This window comes from Rhodamnia argentea, chromosome 2 (assembly GCF_020921035.1).
Source record: "Rhodamnia argentea isolate NSW1041297 chromosome 2, ASM2092103v1, whole genome shotgun sequence".
NCBI classification, from domain to species: domain Eukaryota; kingdom Viridiplantae; phylum Streptophyta; class Magnoliopsida; order Myrtales; family Myrtaceae; genus Rhodamnia; species Rhodamnia argentea.
In genome coordinates, this window is record NC_063151.1 from 25,586,242 (window position 1) to 25,604,040 (window position 17,799).

Sequence of the window (17,799 nt, forward strand, 5' to 3'; positions counted from 1 at the left end):
AATCAAAAGCTTAATATTCTTTTAAAACAAAAAAAATCTTGACATCGCGCAACCCTTGTAGAGGCACAACAGGGTCATGCCCGGCCCTCGCCGTGGCTAAACGAGGAACGGACAGGTCTAGCTTGTTTGGATTTCATTCGTACGAAGGACTATAATCATGAGGATGTATTATTTTATGGCAAGTGTAAAGTACATCACTAGTTTAAAGACATTGCACAAACAGCTTTTAATCGCTTTCCTAGTAACCATTAAATCGAAATGCCAAAAAAAAAAAAAGGCGCTCATAAAAGATCCCATTTACACCGGCGGTATGTATTACAATTGCCCTCATTTTAAGACGCTGTCTTTGGAAATACATGGAATCGAGTTAGAGGAGCAAAGATTGCTCGCCTAATTAAAATCCCCTCGACGCGAGTCGAATCCAAGCAAACTAGCAGGATGCGTGCGTGGTGCCTATCATTTGCCATTTAGCTTTTAAGTTTATCGATGCGGAGTGATGGGATGTTCTTCCAACTTAGCAATTCGGTTGAATCATCGTATTGGTACTTCAATCAAGAGGAGGCAAGCGCAGGCACTTACTTAGATAGGCTGGCCCAACAAGGCTCGAAATACAAAATTCAATACCATTTGGATAGACACCACAGAGAATTTGGCCCATTAAGCCTTTATCATGTAATAAATGATGTCTGCTTTGGACAAATTGATCTAGAGGCCTCGGCCGACCACTGAGCCAGCACAATGAAACAAACAAGAAACTACAATTTCCCAAGAAATTGTCCCAGGACCCGCAATTTGACACGTGAAAAAACGTTACAAGAAATACACCAGACGATTCATAATAAGATCCCCTATCGAGACCCATAGAAAATGAGGAATATATCAATAGTATGGCTCAGGAGAGAGAGAAAGAGAGAAGTTCAAACTCTAGAGGCGGGATTGTTGGCAGGGTAGCTGGGATTGTTCGGAGGGTTGACGGTGGTGGCGGCATTGCCGGCATCAGCGTTATTATTCATTCCCAAAGTGCTCTTCACTGCTTCAGCTGCTCCTTGTGCCATGTTCTTCACTTGCTCTCCAGTCTGCAATTCAATACCACCTTTTATTCTTAATTCAAGCACCCGATCACCAACTAATACCAAACTAATATTACGCCGTGCGAATGATCTAATACATGCAAATGCGATCCTCATCAAGTCGTGTCGTGAAACCGGAAGCCCCAGCTAACATGGAAACACTAACGACAGCGCATGATTCCGTCGTAGGACCGAGATTTGAGCCAGGTGAGACCCTCGGTTTTTTTTTTTTTTTCCCTTTCAAATTCAGGAGGCAAAAACGAAGCTTCTAAACGGCGAGAACTAGCCTGGTGAAGGAAATTGCTGGCCTGGCCTTTGATGTCATAGCCAGAGTTTGGAGTGGTGCCAGAGAGCCTGTCCATGGCTGCCTGGTACTGGTTAGACGCCTGGTCCACGCACTCCTCTTTCTTCATCTGCTTAAAAACAAGCCCAAAAAAAACTTACATAAGCTGATAAAGTTCGCGATATTGAAGCGCCCGCTCCTGCATTGGCGATGATAAATATGTATGGACAAGGGAAAAAGGAACAGTAACAGACCTGAGCTTGACCTATCATGTCGCCTGCCTTGTATCCGATGTCCTGACCTTGGTTCGCCATCTTCTTCTTTAATTATGAGTTGTGGTTAGAGTTGGAGATTTGAGTTTTGTACCGAGGATCAATCACAGGAGGTTATTGCTTCCATGGCGTTGTGAAATTTATAGCTTGCCCGGGCGCACCATCTTCGGCCCCATTTTCTGTCCAATACGTACGGATGTTTGGACACGATGTTAAAGCTCCATTTGACCTGGGCTTCGAGTTTGAAACTTTCAAACTCGCTCGGAGTTCAGGAGACAACGACAGCATGAAACTATAAATCCAAAATAAATAACTGAAGGTGTTTTGAGAAAGAAGACCGATTCAAATCCCAACGTTGGTTAGTCCAGATTTGAGTTCAGGTTTGTCCTATTTGATATTTGGCAATGTCTACCAAACCGGATATTGCCGGATATATCCGAATAAAATGTTGGACAAGAAATCCGGGGATAGGGGTGGGATAAATTTGAATTAAAAGAAAAAACAGTTAAATAATAACTTAACAAAACCCCGTCCAACAATATTCGAAAGATTTCTAATCTCACATTTTCGTATTCCAATTCAAATCGAGATGACCAAACAGAGCCTAAAAGTACGAGACCCATTTCTTGTTTGTGTTACTCTACATCTAATAATGGATTTGGAGATCCGTCGAAACTTAAAGTGCAAATAGGCTGTCATAGTCTTGAGCCCAACAAGCTCGGCCCACCTAGGCCCGATTCAATAGTTCATCTAATTTTATTGAACTTTAATAAATGAGTTGATAATGGATTTGAGCTATGCCTAATTATAAGTGGGTAATGTCACAACCCATTTAGCTTATAAATGTTATTAGTTGAGTCAACCTATTTATGAGATGTCATCCTCTTGAACAGTATTTATAAATTTTATTATTTTAATTTTCTCTTGTTAATAATTTTTTGCTTAATTTAATTTAATTTAATTTAATTTTTTCTTTCTTTTTTTTACCTTCTATTTTTTTTTCCCTGCGAAGTCCTATTGCCGCCCAAAAGGCGAGGGCTCTGAAGCCCTCGCCGGCAGTGGGCGAGGGTCGCAATCCTCGCCTAGACAGCCACCGGGTGGGGGCCGCAACCCGGACAGCCACTTGTAACATGTTCGAGTCCAAAGTTTGCGAGAGTGTATTGAGTTCGTAGTGTAATTATCATGTGTATAATGATAAATTACCTCATAGACAACATCTACCGACCTACGGGGTCGATAATCTCAGAAACAAATATCTGTACTATCTATTAAAAGATCACACAATGTTGATTGTTCATGAAATACTATAACTAATAAAGATCGAATCCTATTTATCAGCAGTGCTGTTTGCTCGTCTGCTGGTGAAGACTACTTGTAGTCCTTGCTTTTGCCCCAAACAACCAGGTACAAACTAGCCACAATGACGATTGCACCCATAACCCTGTTAATGGATTTAATTAGCATAATATAATTTTTAAAATTGATAATTAGCATGAATTGAGGCAAGAATTTGACGAAAAAAAATAAAGGGCACCTTCCCAAGGTAAGCTGCTCAGCTAACATGAAGGTACTCAAGGTTAGCGACAATCACCATGCTTAGGGGATTGAAGGCCGTGACGAAAACTGGTCCTCTTTCTTTCATGACCATACCTTGAACGTAGTGCGTCACTTCTGAGCACACTATTCCCTGCATTTGCCAATTATGGTATAACTCCAAAGAAACTATTGTAGGAAAATTTGTGAGTCTCTTAAGGCAAGAAGTGGGTTGACGGTTGCATAAGCTTATGATTCTCATATTATGCTGCACAAAGTCAGTGGTGGAAACTGAAAAAAGTTCGTTCAAAAAGTTGTAAACTTATTGTACGGCGGGTAATTCAGTCATAAACTTTTCAATTGCGTCAATTCAGTCCTAAACCTTTTGACAACTTACCAATTCAATCATGAACATTTCGATTATACCAATTTATTAGTACTAACCCTTTTAACGAATTGCCAATTTAGTCTTTCTGGCCAATTACTCAAATAATAGGTTCGAGACCAAAATGACAAAACTTCAAAAGATTTAGGATTAAACTGGCAAAATTTCAAAAGGTTTAGGACTAAATTAACACGATTGAAAAGTTTATTACTAAATTGGCATAATTGAAAGGTTTATGTCGGAATTGGTACAAGTGCTATAGGTTTATTTTTTTTTTTTGGCAATTTCCATGTGGAAACTGTTGCCACTCACTAATTCGCCAACATCTGTTTCCAAGTTACTTTGTAAAGGAAAATCAGTCAAATAATCGTGAAGTTGCGAGCGCTTACACCGTAGATAGCCGTGAGTAATTTGGCATCCTAATGTATGGACCAAACGGCGGCGTTTCCTCTTTCCATTACCAGAGCCACGACGGTACCCTCGACAGTCCTCAGAAAGCATATCCAAGACGCGAGAGAGAACTCAGTAGGATATGTTTGTAGTGTTATCACCTATGGGATATTGAAAAAAAAAAAAAAACCATATCAATGCAAGTTAGGGTGCTATTGCGGTTTATGATTAGCCTTTGAACAAATAAAAACGTGTGGGTTCAACGTGCGAAGATCGACTACGTTGAATAATTACTTGGAGAATCGTGAAGCCAGCCGAACTAAACATTCCGGCTATGATCATGACAGAACCATCGATGGAATTCTGGAGGTTGATCCCACCATTGCCGCTCTCGTTTTGAATGTTGTTGCTGGTTGTCCCTCCTCCTCGTGCTCGAAATAGTTGGCAAACCGGGCCTTTGACTAGTGTCGTGATCATGGCTCCGGCGACCGTTGCAAATGCCCCTAAAACCTTTGCTTGGCTTCTAATGCTCCTCATTTTCACCTTCTCAAGTCTACGCCAACTTCGACCAAAAAAAAAGTCCACGTCAATAGTGACAAAAAGTGAGTCATTACTTATCTTAAAAAGTTAAATCATTCAACATTAAGATATGATCCCATCGAAAATCAAAAGAACGTGAAACCCTATATATCATAAAAGAACCAACATTTACTGCATGATGCAAGCCATGACGAAGGTGATGGCCAGACGAATGTTGGACATGGCAGCTCCGAATGTCGCCGTCGTGTACTTCATTCCCAAATAGTATAAATTCTGGTCAATGACTGGCCTGAGAGACGAAAGAACAAGAAAAACATGTCAAAGATAATCATGAACAATTTCTCGTAAAACCCAGAAAAGAAAATTGTTTTGAAACATTACGGTTGTCTTATTTGTTGCTATGGGCCTTATATACAAAACAAAAGAAATGGCCCAATTACACTAGAAGTAACGGTGTCGTTCCCCTAGCACGGTCCATTATTAATCTCATACATACTCCAGTAAACCAAGAACCATCAGTGTAATGAAGGTGGGAAGTGTCATTTTCGGCCTTGTTGTCCTGAAGAAAAAAACGTTTTCATGATCAATACATCCAAAGTCAAGTTTAACCCAAAAAAAAAAAACAAAGTTAAGTTTAACCAAGACCAAATGAAGCGAGGAGACCGCGGGTGCATGTGCATGCACACGTGTAGTGGATGGTGAAAGGGGTGATGGCGATTGTGGCGACAGCGTGCCGGTAGACGACGAGCACATAATTGCTCGAGCCCTCGTTTAAGGCAGCTTTACAAATGATGTCCATCCCGGCCAGTCCGAGTTGCAAGAACACCACGAGAATGAACGGCTTCAACTTATGAATCCAGGCCATATTCCTTTGCTCAAATCGCGTAACTTCGCTCTTCTAATATGTATTGTCACAGCGTATCAACCTGGCTAACTTTCGCTCCTGTACCATTGTATAATGTAACCGACCCTGTTCCCAGAAGTAGAAAATGTTGTGCAAGACCCGCTTACCCACGCCTTTCATAGATTTCGGTTTCCATTAACAATGCACAAAGAGAGAGAGAGAGAGCTGTACCTTAAGCATGACAAAGTCACGCCACCAAACGCCAACGCAACCTCACCAGCACAAGCTCATGCATACACTTACTTGAGCATATCAGCATGGACATCACCCGACGACTAATCCCAAAAGTATTAACGAAAGTGAAAGAGATTAGCTAGGTTTCTTTCCGTTTTTTCCTGACACTCAATAACCTTACCGAAATGACCAAAAGCTCTTTTGTACTGATACTCAATAATGTCCCAAGAAAATACGATTCTTGTATTTCGTCATCTATGAGTCATTGTTCAATTCCAACAATGGTGATAGCACCAACAATTCCAGTTTGAGAATCCATAAGGCAATTATCATTAAGATTGTTGGACTCGACATAAAAAAAGGAAAAATACAAAAAGAAAAGAAAAAAAAAATTGTTAATTTTTTTAGAAAAATTATAAAAGCTAGCTACATTAGCACCGTCTATCTTAAATGGCATCGCTGGCGTCCAAACGAGTGATTTTCTATTAAGATTGGCTTAATAAATTTAATTGACATAACATCAAAAGGTTGAGAATCCGATTGCCAAAATTCAAAATTTTTTCGACAACTTTCCATTCTCAGGGTATCAAAAGTTCAGCAGCCACCGGCCCACCATTTATATCACTTTGGGCCTTTTTGCTCCATTGAAGCTCGACTACCTTCGAAAATTCTGGTGCCCCGTGATGGGCACCGCTCCATTTTTCTTCATCCATTTTTCACGCTCGAAGCCCCGGGAAGGCGATCCCGATAGTGTTATCGTCTCCGGTTCTTTATCTTTCTGAAAACAAGCTTCTAACTTTCTCAATATCTTGCTGAAATTGATCTTGATACGTTTAATATCCAGAATATTTGGTTGTAGTGTACAGAAGATAATTTGGAACGTAGTATGTCCTCCAAATATCGGAGATTTATCATGGCGAGTTATGAACAATGCTTTGCTAACCAATTGTAATCCGTTCTAGAGAGAGATTAGGCAGATCTGTGGGGAAACCGAATCAGGAGAGCACATTTCGTTTCCAAGTGCGTGGAGCAGATGCGTTTGGACTGGAAGCTTGGGAGTGGACAAAGATTTTGACCATGGCTAGGGGGTTGATGCAGATTATAGAAGATTTGAAGATGCTGCTTAGTTGGAGGTCGCAGTAGGAAAGGTGTTTACAGGTGCGGAGAGCCTTTGAAAGGGTTGAAGCTTTTGCCAGTATGGACTGAGGAGAGTGGAACAGAGATTGAGACTGATTCTTTGATTGTTTTCATCTGTTATGTGACTTTGAGGACTGAGGAGGGTCGAAATTCGAAACTATGAACCTGTGATGATTTTGTTTTCATCTGTTATGGAGACAGTTTGAAGTGTTGTGTAAAGTCGATAGGTAGAATAATGTAACAAGTGTGCTTGTGAGTTTCATAGACTTTTGCCCCCGTGATGATTGCTGATCATCTGATCATAAGTCTGACTAAGCTGTGATACTCTGTACATATATATGACGGGGCTATGATACTTGGAAAGTTGACTCGAAGGTGGCAGAGGTTTGAGGTTGGTCTTTTATGTGAATCAATAATAGTTTCGCAGCAACAACAATTGATTATGGAATTTGAATCTAATGGAATCCTTCTACTTGGAAGAAGGGTCAATAGTCAGCTAGGTGAATACTGATATTTCGAGGCTTGTTCTTGAGTTGACTCTAACAGAGCTTCGATATATCAGAGGTGAAAATTGCAGAATTCATTGCGTTTTGAACCGTGCAGAGATGAAGGTTGTTAAAGTCGCTGCAACCGAAACTAGATAGAGTTGATAATCACATATCTCACAGAAGTTCAGTATTTTGGAGATGTCAAACCAGACAGGTAAATTTGGAGTTGTAATCTAAAATTAGAATCGAGTGGAGTTACAGTGCTTGGAGGTTTCATGTACCAGAGTTATTAGAGTTCAACAAACTTTCATGGCCTTTGAGGATTTTCTGTAACTTGTATGTGGTGAAGATTCTGAATTTCCACAGGTGGAGATCACTAGGTCTGTTGATTCAAATGTAACAGGATTTTGATGTGGGCAGCACAAATATGAGAACGGTTACTGGCCTAAGACTTGAATAGGAGAGATCATCAAGATTGACTCGAGACTAGCAGTGGTTTGATGTTTAAAGAGTTGGAGTTCATCTTGCCCGGACCAGTTTTTGACTCCAATTCAAGTTTCTGGACAGGTCCAGAGAGTTATCACTCATCAGTAGATGATTCTTCCATGACATGGCTTCGGTTCCAGATGCATCATGGTCGACTGAAAGATGATCCGACTCATTTCAAGCTACATTCACCAAGTATCTTTGTTCAAGATTGTGATTGCATGAGAATAGAAGATGCTTCATTAGGAGATCATGGCATGAACACTTTGAAAACTTTTATTTCCAGAACAAGGCACAAGAAAATGTAAAGAGTGACTATTCTCTACTTACTACTCTCTCTCTCTCTCTCTCTAACTGAGAATTCACTCTGAAATTATGAACGAGATCCTTCGAGCCCCAGCCTCGCAGTGATCCAGTTGGAGAGATCGCTCATCTCCCTAGGCACCGTGTAGTGGCCAATTCTGCAGATTTGAGCCATACATTGTAAGGGCTATACCAATACATGGCATCTTAATTTGTTACAATTTTAATGTCTGAAGGATCAAGAAACGAAAGCCAGACCCGTCGAAGGATTTGAATGTAAGATAACGGAATCCCGCAGAGCTCAAGTAGCGAGCCGACCGCTCTCCATAGTTATAAGGGACTAAGTCATCACCTGCAGCAATAGTACTTGTGTGGGTCAAAGCTTCCATTAATTAAGCATTGAGCAGGCCTCAATTTTTTCTTGGCACATAACAAAAGAAACAGGAGTCAAGATTGTTGGCAATTTACTGAATTAGATGGAAACATAGACTGTGTTGCCTACATGTTCCGTGATAGAGCAAAATTGGCAAGAATGCAGCTCTTCTTGCAGCCTCACTGGACCCTTCAATCTTACTCCTCAAGCTCCTGCACAGTCGAAAGCCTTCAGCTATCTGAATCAGATCATTCAACATATAGTGCTCGTTCTAATTCCTTCTGACGGTACATGACTTTCATTTGAGGTTCGAATTCGCGGTCTACGCGAATCATGGTACCTTAAGTATTTTTTCTCAGAGAATTGACTGAATGCAGTAATCAAGCAGGAACCATTTTTATCAGTCACTGTACATTCTGTACTTGATACAGAAACTCGTAAGCTGCATCTCAACTGATTTACTGTTGCAACATTCTCAATTTTCGAGAGGTCGAGAGGGGAAAATGCTTAATAAATATTTAAAATCACTTCGAAAGAGTCCAAGCAACAGTGAGCTTAATCTTTTCTTCTAGTCATCTGGACTTACTAATCAGATTGAGGGAAAGATGGTCAAGAATTAATCACCTTGAAGCAGGGAGCCACCCACTGAGACCAACCACTGTCCTTAAGTTGACTGGGTAAGGATAGCCATTCCCGTATTTACCCAATGCCCAACAAACTGCAGAGTAGAGGGCCGTTGCCGCACCCATACTGAAGCCTCCGATCCCGACTTTAACTGCCAATAAACGGTGTGATTGAATTCGAGAGTAAACAAATGATGGTCCCTTCATCTACTATAAAGTTTCAAAAGACGATAACTACAGTTCTATCCCTTCAGAAGACAGGAATTACATTTGGCTTTAGTCTAGTCAAGTACGAATTGAGATAGGGTAGCTCAAGGAATGTATGTAGCTATGATCCTATCAACTTCATTCTCCCATTCCCTCTCTCTCATTTATCATTGAGCATAAAGTAGCTTACGAAACAATCCTTGGACAATGGCACCTTCTACTAGCGTATACAGTGCCAACAACAACAATAAGGTCTCAACTTGGATCAGGAAAAGTGCTCTTGAGCTTGTTAAATTGTAAGGCCAACACCAGGTCATGTGTACGAAAACTTAACTTTTTAAGAAACCATTGTGATTATGAAGCCATCTTTTGCGAGCTTCTTACCGTCAGCTGGTTCGGTTGACAGCAAGTTTGCAATGTGGGCTGCTGAAGCATCCAAATTTTCCCAGTCATCCGGACCATCTTCTGAAAGCTCCCCAACGTCAAACCCTAAAGCAATAACAAATGAGAATGTTCACCAGTAGTTCCTAAACATGCTATGGAAATATAAGGCGAGAAGCAGAATATGATGATAATCTTACATGCAGTGCAGGAAAATCCCCCTAGCAACGTCACAGGACGAGTAGGAGCAGTAGGGCAAATCCACTTTATCTGCTTCATTGTGATTTGAAGCAAAAAATGACAAGTTTGCATAAGAAGAGCTAGAATAGAATGTGTAAACTCATTAGTAACAGATGGTTTCTCATGCTTACATTTGGAAGAGGAAGTGAGTCCAAAACCTGGGACCAGCTGCCACCAAACAAAGTAATATGTGAGACATCACCTCTGCTTTGAGCTCATGGCCAACGTAAGTTTCTTTTTACTAAATCAGCCAGCATATGCAGTAGTAGCAGTAACTCCTTGATGCCGAGAAGGCACATATTCCTTAACTAAAGAACCAATTATCAACTTATGCTGTTGGATTTTCATTTTCAACCGGAGTATTCAGTTTACACAGCATGATAGTAGCATGCAGAGAACACTGCAACAAAAACTAACCAGACAAGAAATTCTAAGTCCGGTGGTATCTTTACATCACAATTAGTATGCTGATGTTTGAATGTTGAAACAAAAAAGGAAAAAGAACACAAAGCTTGTTATGTCCTCGAAGGGGTAAAGCATCATCTTTTAAGAATGTCCACTGTGATCCTTCTATTATATGAAATTCAGCTGAATTGGTGGGTTGGTGGTCCCTCCATGAGGAAAGCATATACTTGTCTTATGAGTCATTTTTTTTCCCCTCCCAATTGAGGTCAACTTGAAATGAGACAAGACAAGAAACCAGAATAAATCATTCTCCTAAGATAAAAGATATACTTGAAAAATGTCCTGCTCTTTGCTCTTATGATGATGAGTGCTGATGAGATTCACTTTCAAAAGCAAAACTAATGAAACTGAAACATCATGTATGGACCACCTGCACCTAAAGATGACAAAGTGCAATTGCTTAAGAAATTGACATTTTCACGTACTCTTTTGACTTTTCTACTTTTCGTAGGCAAAGTCCACCATCTTGCAGTCTCTCTTGTCAATACAGAAAAAGAAGCGAACTCTTCCTATGCGGTCACTTTAAGGAAGATTTGCAACTTATCTTCTCTCATTGATAATGCACGGTCCTAGACACCATGAGAGATTCAAAACGAAGTTTGCGGGTTCAATAGGAGATTCACCTTGATCACTTCTGACAGTGAATTACTGAGAATTAGATGTAATGCGCAGAATGATCATACTTTCTCTCTCGCGAAAACTGATGAAGTCCTTACATGCCCCACAACAGTTCCCAGAAACACCGAAGAATTCATGCCGCACAATGAGCAAACATCCATGGAATTGATGTTAGCTACTCAAGAAGGCAAAAAGTACCTAGAGCCATTATCGCCGAGGCCATGCAGCCAAACAATTGTGGCCTGGTGTCTCCCTTTCGGCCTCACCACATAGGTCCTCCCGAATTCCATTGTCCTCCTTGAACTTCTGCTACCTAAACTTGGTTCCACAACACCGGTGAATACTCGGGAAAAGGAAAAAACCAAAGGACGAATAAACAGGATAAAACACTAAGAAATGCGTACACGAGTTTGGTCATAACTGATGAACCATTACACGGTCCAAAAGAAAACCCATCACAAGCAAAATTTTTCAGTAGGAAAAATGTGGTGAAAGAGTGAGAAAGACAAACCAGAGCTCATGGATGGAGGGGGATAGCTCATCCCTGTGGTTCAGGAGCAACTGCACCAAATAGTGCAGTTGATTGCAGTAACTGCTGAGTGCTTTGAACAATACTTGGGAAGATATTGAGTATTTATAACCAAGTGGGGGTGGTGTTAGAAAAGGGAATAGAACCTATGAATATGCATTGGCTATTGCATTTGAGTCATGAATGTGTGCACACCAGCTGCACACATTGCAAACAAATATTGCTAGAGGCATCCATGGAAAGGAAAGGAAAAGACAGGCGAAAAAGAAGGATATCTTTTGGGCACACTACACACACTCGAGAGAATCAAATCTCAAAACCAGAAGAATTTCAAAATTAAAAAAAAAAACCAACAAGCACTCAATCAGCAATCCAGCTACCTGATTTTGCAATTGCAACCGTCGAGCGAATCTATGCTCGGATGCAGTGGCCGAAAAAACAAAAGCAAAACCAGCCACAAGCTACCCAAGAATAACTGCTTAAAAAAGCATTATGAAGAAAAAAGATGATGCTCAAGAAAAATATCTTTTCTTCCCAATCATTGGTTCGTGAATTTCTGATGATTGAGGGTCCTTGGTGCCATCCCAGAGTGTCCTGTCGGGACAGTAAGACTAGTTTACTTAATTATTGCACAGTGACTCACAGACACAGGAACTTTAAGATTGTGGCAATACAATTGTCTCCTTAATAACATGTAACTGTTACCTGTAGGAAGTCAACTATTTCATGCTTAAAAGATCAGCGAGAGAACAAAGCTCCATTTTGCAGACGAGTCTATGTCATTCCTTCTGAGTATATACCGAAACAACTCTTTTTTTGTAGACGATAAGCATACCTTACTTCAGTCTTCAGAGCCAGAGGGAACCGAACACGAATTTCCGGCAACGAAGATCAGGTCTTACCAAGTACGTCAATCCTGTCAAATGAATGAATAAGTGCCCATCTGTTAAGAACGTCTTAAGTTTAGATCAAACTGACCTGGAGTTATTCTGAATGATAACGAGTAACACAAACATAATATGCACAGATCAGTGGATATAGCATTACGGACGCCACTGAGATAATCAGCCACTAGATCATAAAAGAAAAAAAAATAAAAACACCGTTACATGCGCGAAATGTTGGATTGCCTTAACGCCAGATGACATTACAGGATGACATGAACTGAGCTAGGTTGCAAGGCAACAAGAGAAAGGGACTAGAAGTACATTCTTCACTTAAGATTCTTCAAATTATTACACTACTTTATACACGGGAAGAAAACCAAAACACATGAATTTCTCAACTATAACAAATACAAAAAGGCGTCATTTGTCCAAACCCTAGGGCAAGAAAATGTTCACTACGCTGTTGAAATGATGTGAGATGCATGACTAGCTTCTTGAAATGGTAATCTTTGATTCTTCGCCATGCATAGCCAATGGGGGAATCCATGAGGGCCATTAAACTATTTTTAAGGGTTTTGGTGTGCGTATTTGTTCTTGTGATGTCTACTCATACATGGTCGAATATGCCTTTTCCAAGAAGTAACCTTGATTTTAATGCGAATGAGACTCAACAATAAGAATATCAACCTTTTCCCACTTACTTTCTTTTGGGTAAAATACAGCACCACTCACTTACTATTGCTCTGTTTTCATTCTTCCTTTTTTGAAATCCTTCATTTTGGATAGTTTTATTCCTTGGGTCTTAATGAAAAAATTGCCTAGAATATCCAAAAAAATTTAGGCTTTCTATTTTGTGTCGAATTATGTGAATCTAACTCGAAATTCGGTGTGTAAAAAAAAAAAAAAAGAAGCAACTCAAAGTTTAGTGTAAGCGATATTCTCAATCAAAATTTTCAGGACGTTTAAATATACCGGCTTGATGGACATTTCTACAGTTTTGCTCCTCGACCCAATTAACTCATAAAGTTTTTGGTTTCGACATGATCATTAGAGTCTTAATTCCTTTGCTTCACACCTATTTCGATTTAAACTTTGGATCTTTTCTACCTTATAAATAATCTTAACGAAAAACAATGTTCACATCTTGCTATATTATTCTCTTTTCATATACTAGTTCCTTTGCACACATGGATGCGCTCTGCGGGTGCTTGATTCGAGATTGATCTGTATAATTCTTAGCGCATAATTCAATATGAACTTCAATAGTAGGGATATATGCTCATAATGTAAAAAGAGATTATTATTATTAATGAGATACAATGATTTCTTTACTGTTGTGAAAATTGGGATGAGATAAGGGTACTTTGGTTATACGAAAAAAGGATCGCAAAAATTGAAAGTTAGCTTAAGTATAGTTATTAACTAATAATTCCACCACAGTTATAAGACTATTTTCCATAATCTTTTAAATGTCAATTTTTGCACATCCCCATTCGAACACGGGTGGGTGTGTGTAGCTCATCTAATAATCGAAATCTTTCTTGCAGATTGAGAACATTTTTAACGTCTGTTGGCTTCTATTCATCATCAGACCATATCCGATTTAGTTTACCATTGTGATTGTCAAGTACATTCATCCGGGAAGAGATCGCCAAGAGGAAGCTCACGTTTGAGCCTGTGTACATATCTAGTTGGACTCACTTTCATTAAAAAAATTTTAAATCAATGACTTATGAATCTAACACGATTCACACATTCATATTGTTGGGGTTGTCCCATATCGGTTGTGGAAGGGCCTAGTGATCGGTTTAAAAGTGCGAGGGAAAACCTCATTCTTTGAGCTAGCTTTTGGAATAAGAGAAGCCCAAGATCACTCAATACTAGTATCGGAGCCTAGGTTACCAACAAGTCTGGACCCAATAGTTACACGGGAGACATACGGATTGTCGTTGCCTCCGACCCACGGCCCGATATGCCCGATATGTGAGGGGGAGATTGTTGGGGTTGTCTCACATCGGTTGTAGAAGGGGCTGTTGGTCGGTTTATAAGTGTGAGGGAAAGCTTCATCCTTTGAATTAGCTTTTAGGATGAGAGAGGCCCAAGACTACCAAACACATATGAACAATTGTGCCCCTGAAGTTTACCCATGAAAAATGATTTTAATACACGACAAGAAAGACCAGGTCATGAGCAGCCACCTTCCACGCAAATGCGGTGCCTTATCGCATCATTTTCTAGATTATGATTATCTTGGTGCCTGTGTTTTGGCATTGTCCAACCATGGCGACATGATAAAGTGGTTCCACCGAATGGAAACGTAGCTTCATGAGGGTGAATTTTCCGAGGTCGCAGCGCAGCCTCTCGGGCCAGTTGAAATGCTGGGAGACATGAATGTCAATGGGTGCATATTATCACGATCCACCACTACGTCTTGTTTCCTAGGCTATAATACAAGGGGTGCCTTGATTGGTTTGGCCGACATGGTGGACTCATATTTCCCTTAGGAAAAGTGCTGGTTCGTTTCCACTTAAAACTAAGAAAAAACGTACTTTCTTGCTTTGCCTTTCAAAACTTAATAGTCCTCCGGATTTGCATTCGAATCTAAGTGTCGACATTTACTTGTTGTGAAATTTCAAGCGTTTTGGAGTCCAAAATGTCAAAGTGTGTGCGCGCGGTGGACATAGAATTTCGCGTTAGGGAGAACGATGATAAATGTTAGCCAGAAAGTTAGGTATACTTCATTTTTAGAAAGTTCATTAAGATGGTATTGGAACATAACTCGCAAGTCTATCTAAATCTTGACACTCCTCATGATTGTCGTCGTTACGTGACTATTATGTCGTGCAAGATCCAACTTAACCCGAAACGATGAACACTAAGAGCTGTACTTGCATACCTTGTAGACCTCGTTCCCAATACTTTAACTTTCTTGGATTAAAAACTCTTTTTGCCTCTTCACTCAGCGTTGCACATTCGTATACTTAATCTCTTTTGGTTCTTATCTTTTCAACCTTTCACCGCAAATCAAAGCCTATAGGGGGAATTAACCTCAAGGTCGCTACTACTCATCTAGTTAGAACCAGCATCTCCATATTGCCACAGAACGCATAACTTTAGAGGCAATAGATCAGTACTTAGGTTTCCAACATTTAGGGAACATAACCTAAGCTAGATATAATAGCCAAAACAGTACTGCTTGGCCAATCATGGAAAACTTTATGTGCATGAAATGAAGCGATTGGACGCAAATCATAATGGTGGGGGCCATCGACTTCCTTCTTGGGTCAATACTTACCCTACTCCATGGAAGAAAATCAAGAACAACTTTCTGCTTGTCAACTCTCCTTGCTTACCCCACATCCTAGCACAGAATCATCAATTTTTAGGACTAGAAAACTGGGTTGATGCTAAACTTTGTGGGTAACAAAAGGACACTGAACAGATGCTGGTGGCACTAGGAGATTATAATAATGACACCATTTTGTTATGGTTCATCGATTGTGAACGTACGATGTAAGTTGGTTTGCTTTCATTGGAAAAGTGGAAGCACTGAAAATTTTGAAGCTTTCAAGCTTCGACTGATTTGACGTATATCCCTTGCATTCATTGCCAAAGTGAAGTGATCTATACATGCGTCGGAAATGTCACCAAATAGTCCCAACTTCAAGAGTGTTTTTTCTTGGGGGATGATCATCAAATGCTTGTTCTACATAAGCATGGGAAACCCTAATACAGGAAGTCTATCAACCATTTGTTTGCGTAGTCTTATTTTCGATTATGTGAAGTCATAAGTCAGTGTCATTTGTCGGTATGATCAAAGAAAGTATACCTCATGAGAGAGACATCACGAGGGCATTCAAAAAGTATTCGTGTATTAACATGCTTAGTTGAACTGATTTCTACTCGGATATGTAATCTTGGGAATCAGTTTAAATAAGGATTGTCCTTGTTAGCTTCATTTGCCCGATGTGAGATTATTTCTCACTCCATACGTGTATCCTAACAGCTCATTTTTTTTTCCCAACTGGAATCAAAATGTGCCTAATAAAATATAAGTTATGATCCCTAAGGTTGTCTTTAAAAAAAAAATGTGAATAAAGTTTGAGAATAATGTTGTCTACCCAGCAAGCCCTTGATCACATATTGACGAGACATCAAGGGTTGTAATTTCTCTTCCATGCATAAAGTGAAAGCATAATACCATCTCGAAATCATGGTGTTTTGATATGCATTGACTGGACAAGTCCGAACTTCAAAACCTAGACGATTGCCCCAAGCTTTAATCAATTCGATTGTGCTTTCTTTGTAGAAGAACCAATATGATTAATTGGTGAGTGTCATTTAAAGAAGCATTAACAAAGTCAAGATTCTGCTAATGCTGCTTAGAATGAGCATGGATGTGAAGGGAACAGGCGTAATTCAATTAACCCGCTCTTTGAAGGTATTTTAAGATACACTGGAAGAAGGGTGTGTCTTTCCCTATGCGAGCCGCTAGCCCGACAAGTATTGTCAATTATTTCGATCAAGCGATCTCCCAACCAATGAGTGTTTTATGCAAAACATGCGGTTATTTTGTGGATTTACAGTTAAGATTGTATTGTTCGTGGTAATACTATCGGGAAAACATTTCCCTTTCTCTATTCTTAGTCAATGAAACGTTCTTCCAATCATGCCTCCGATTGGTGGGTACAAACATAGACATCACTCCATCAAAGAAACTTATATGATGTCCATGTATTGTAACATACCAATTAGAGGCATGATTGGTTTCCTATTAAGGATGGAGGAAAATATAACCCATAAGAAAAACTTGTACTTTTAGAAAATATTGGAGGGACAGCTTGAACAAATGTCATGCTCCATGATCATTCATAACTATCAAACTCATCCCTTGTAGGGAAAAGCGTCCAAAAATTTTAGAATTTATTGTACGGTGGTCAATTCAGTTCTAAACTTTTTTAATTCAACCAATTCAGCGATTTTCGATCAATTTTGACCGGAAGAACTAATTGATTTAAGATTAAAGTGGCCAAATTGAAAAGATTGTAATTGAATTGGCTGCCTTATGATAAGTTCATGTCTTTTTTTACAATTATCCCTCCCTCGTGAGCTCAATGCTATCTCCTTGTTGTGTTCTTTAGGACTTTTCTCTCTATGGATGAGATGCCCTTTGGAACCCTTCCCCTATTTGTCAAGTTAGATTGGAAGGCAGCTGAACCGAAAAACTTGCCTTTTCGATGAGCTAGGCCCCTAAACTCTTAAGACGACATATCAAAAAGCCCCTTAACGCAGCCGTTGCTTGCTGTCTACTTCGCGAGCCTGCACTGCCCCCTTTACTCCTCTCTCTTGCTTGTGTGCTTATGCTTGAGTGCGGATGCGAATGGTAGCCGTGGCCTTGAGTGGACGACTGGATCAGCATTGGGGTTCGTGAGCTGGCAGCCAACTGAAGTTGATCCATGAGGCCCATTCTGGGACGAGTTGGAAGAAACCCGCACTATCTTGGGCAATGCA

General features: G+C 40.1%; 2 protein-coding genes and 1 pseudogene across 2 annotated transcripts; all 3 read right to left on the reverse strand.

The window, feature by feature from the left end:
* Nucleotides 1-634: 634 nt before the first annotated feature.
* LOC115737422 (late embryogenesis abundant protein 1-like) lies at nucleotides 635-1,765 on the reverse strand. Its single transcript, XM_030669545.2, has 3 exons — nucleotides 1,608-1,765; nucleotides 1,358-1,483; nucleotides 635-1,076 (listed from the first exon to the last, which is right to left on the reverse strand). The coding sequence occupies exons 1-3, from the start codon at nucleotides 1,665-1,667 to the stop codon at nucleotides 918-920; spliced, it is 345 nt and encodes a 114-aa protein (XP_030525405.1). The 5' UTR covers nucleotides 1,668-1,765; the 3' UTR covers nucleotides 635-917.
* Nucleotides 1,766-2,993: 1,228 nt separating this feature from the next.
* LOC115737420 lies at nucleotides 2,994-5,338 on the reverse strand (annotated as a pseudogene).
* A 2,098-nt stretch (nucleotides 5,339-7,436) lies between these two features.
* LOC115737421 (acyl-protein thioesterase 1 homolog 1-like) lies at nucleotides 7,437-11,559 on the reverse strand. The gene is made up of 9 exons (XM_030669543.2): nucleotides 11,384-11,559; nucleotides 11,071-11,185; nucleotides 9,921-9,957; nucleotides 9,750-9,819; nucleotides 9,553-9,657; nucleotides 8,963-9,113; nucleotides 8,468-8,550; nucleotides 8,224-8,317; nucleotides 7,437-8,123 (listed from the first exon to the last, which is right to left on the reverse strand). The coding sequence occupies exons 1-9, from the start codon at nucleotides 11,412-11,414 to the stop codon at nucleotides 8,036-8,038; spliced, it is 774 nt and encodes a 257-aa protein (XP_030525403.1). The 5' UTR covers nucleotides 11,415-11,559; the 3' UTR covers nucleotides 7,437-8,035.
* Nucleotides 11,560-17,799: the final 6,240 nt, after the last annotated feature.

Bases quoted from the DNA above. Each gene is read 5' to 3' on its own strand.
- LOC115737421 (XM_030669543.2), bottom strand. From the start codon at position 11,414: ATGAGCTATCCCCCTCCATCCATGAGCTCTG. The intron at 9,114-9,552 runs GTAAGAAGCTCG...GTTTATTGGCAG, and splicing joins GTCAACCGAACCAGCTGACG to TTAAAGTCGGGATCGGAGGC. The intron at 8,124-8,223 runs GTCTGGCTTTCG...TCAAATCTGCAG, and splicing joins ACATTCAAATCCTTCGACGG to AATTGGCCACTACACGGTGC.
- LOC115737422 (XM_030669545.2), bottom strand. From the start codon at position 1,667: ATGGCGAACCAAGGTCAGGACATCGGATACAAGGCAGGCGACATGATA. The intron at 1,484-1,607 runs GTCTGTTACTGT...GTTTTTAAGCAG, and splicing joins ACATGATAGGTCAAGCTCAG to ATGAAGAAAGAGGAGTGCGT. The intron at 1,077-1,357 runs GCTAGTTCTCGC...ATTGAATTGCAG, and splicing joins CCAGCAATTTCCTTCACCAG to ACTGGAGAGCAAGTGAAGAA.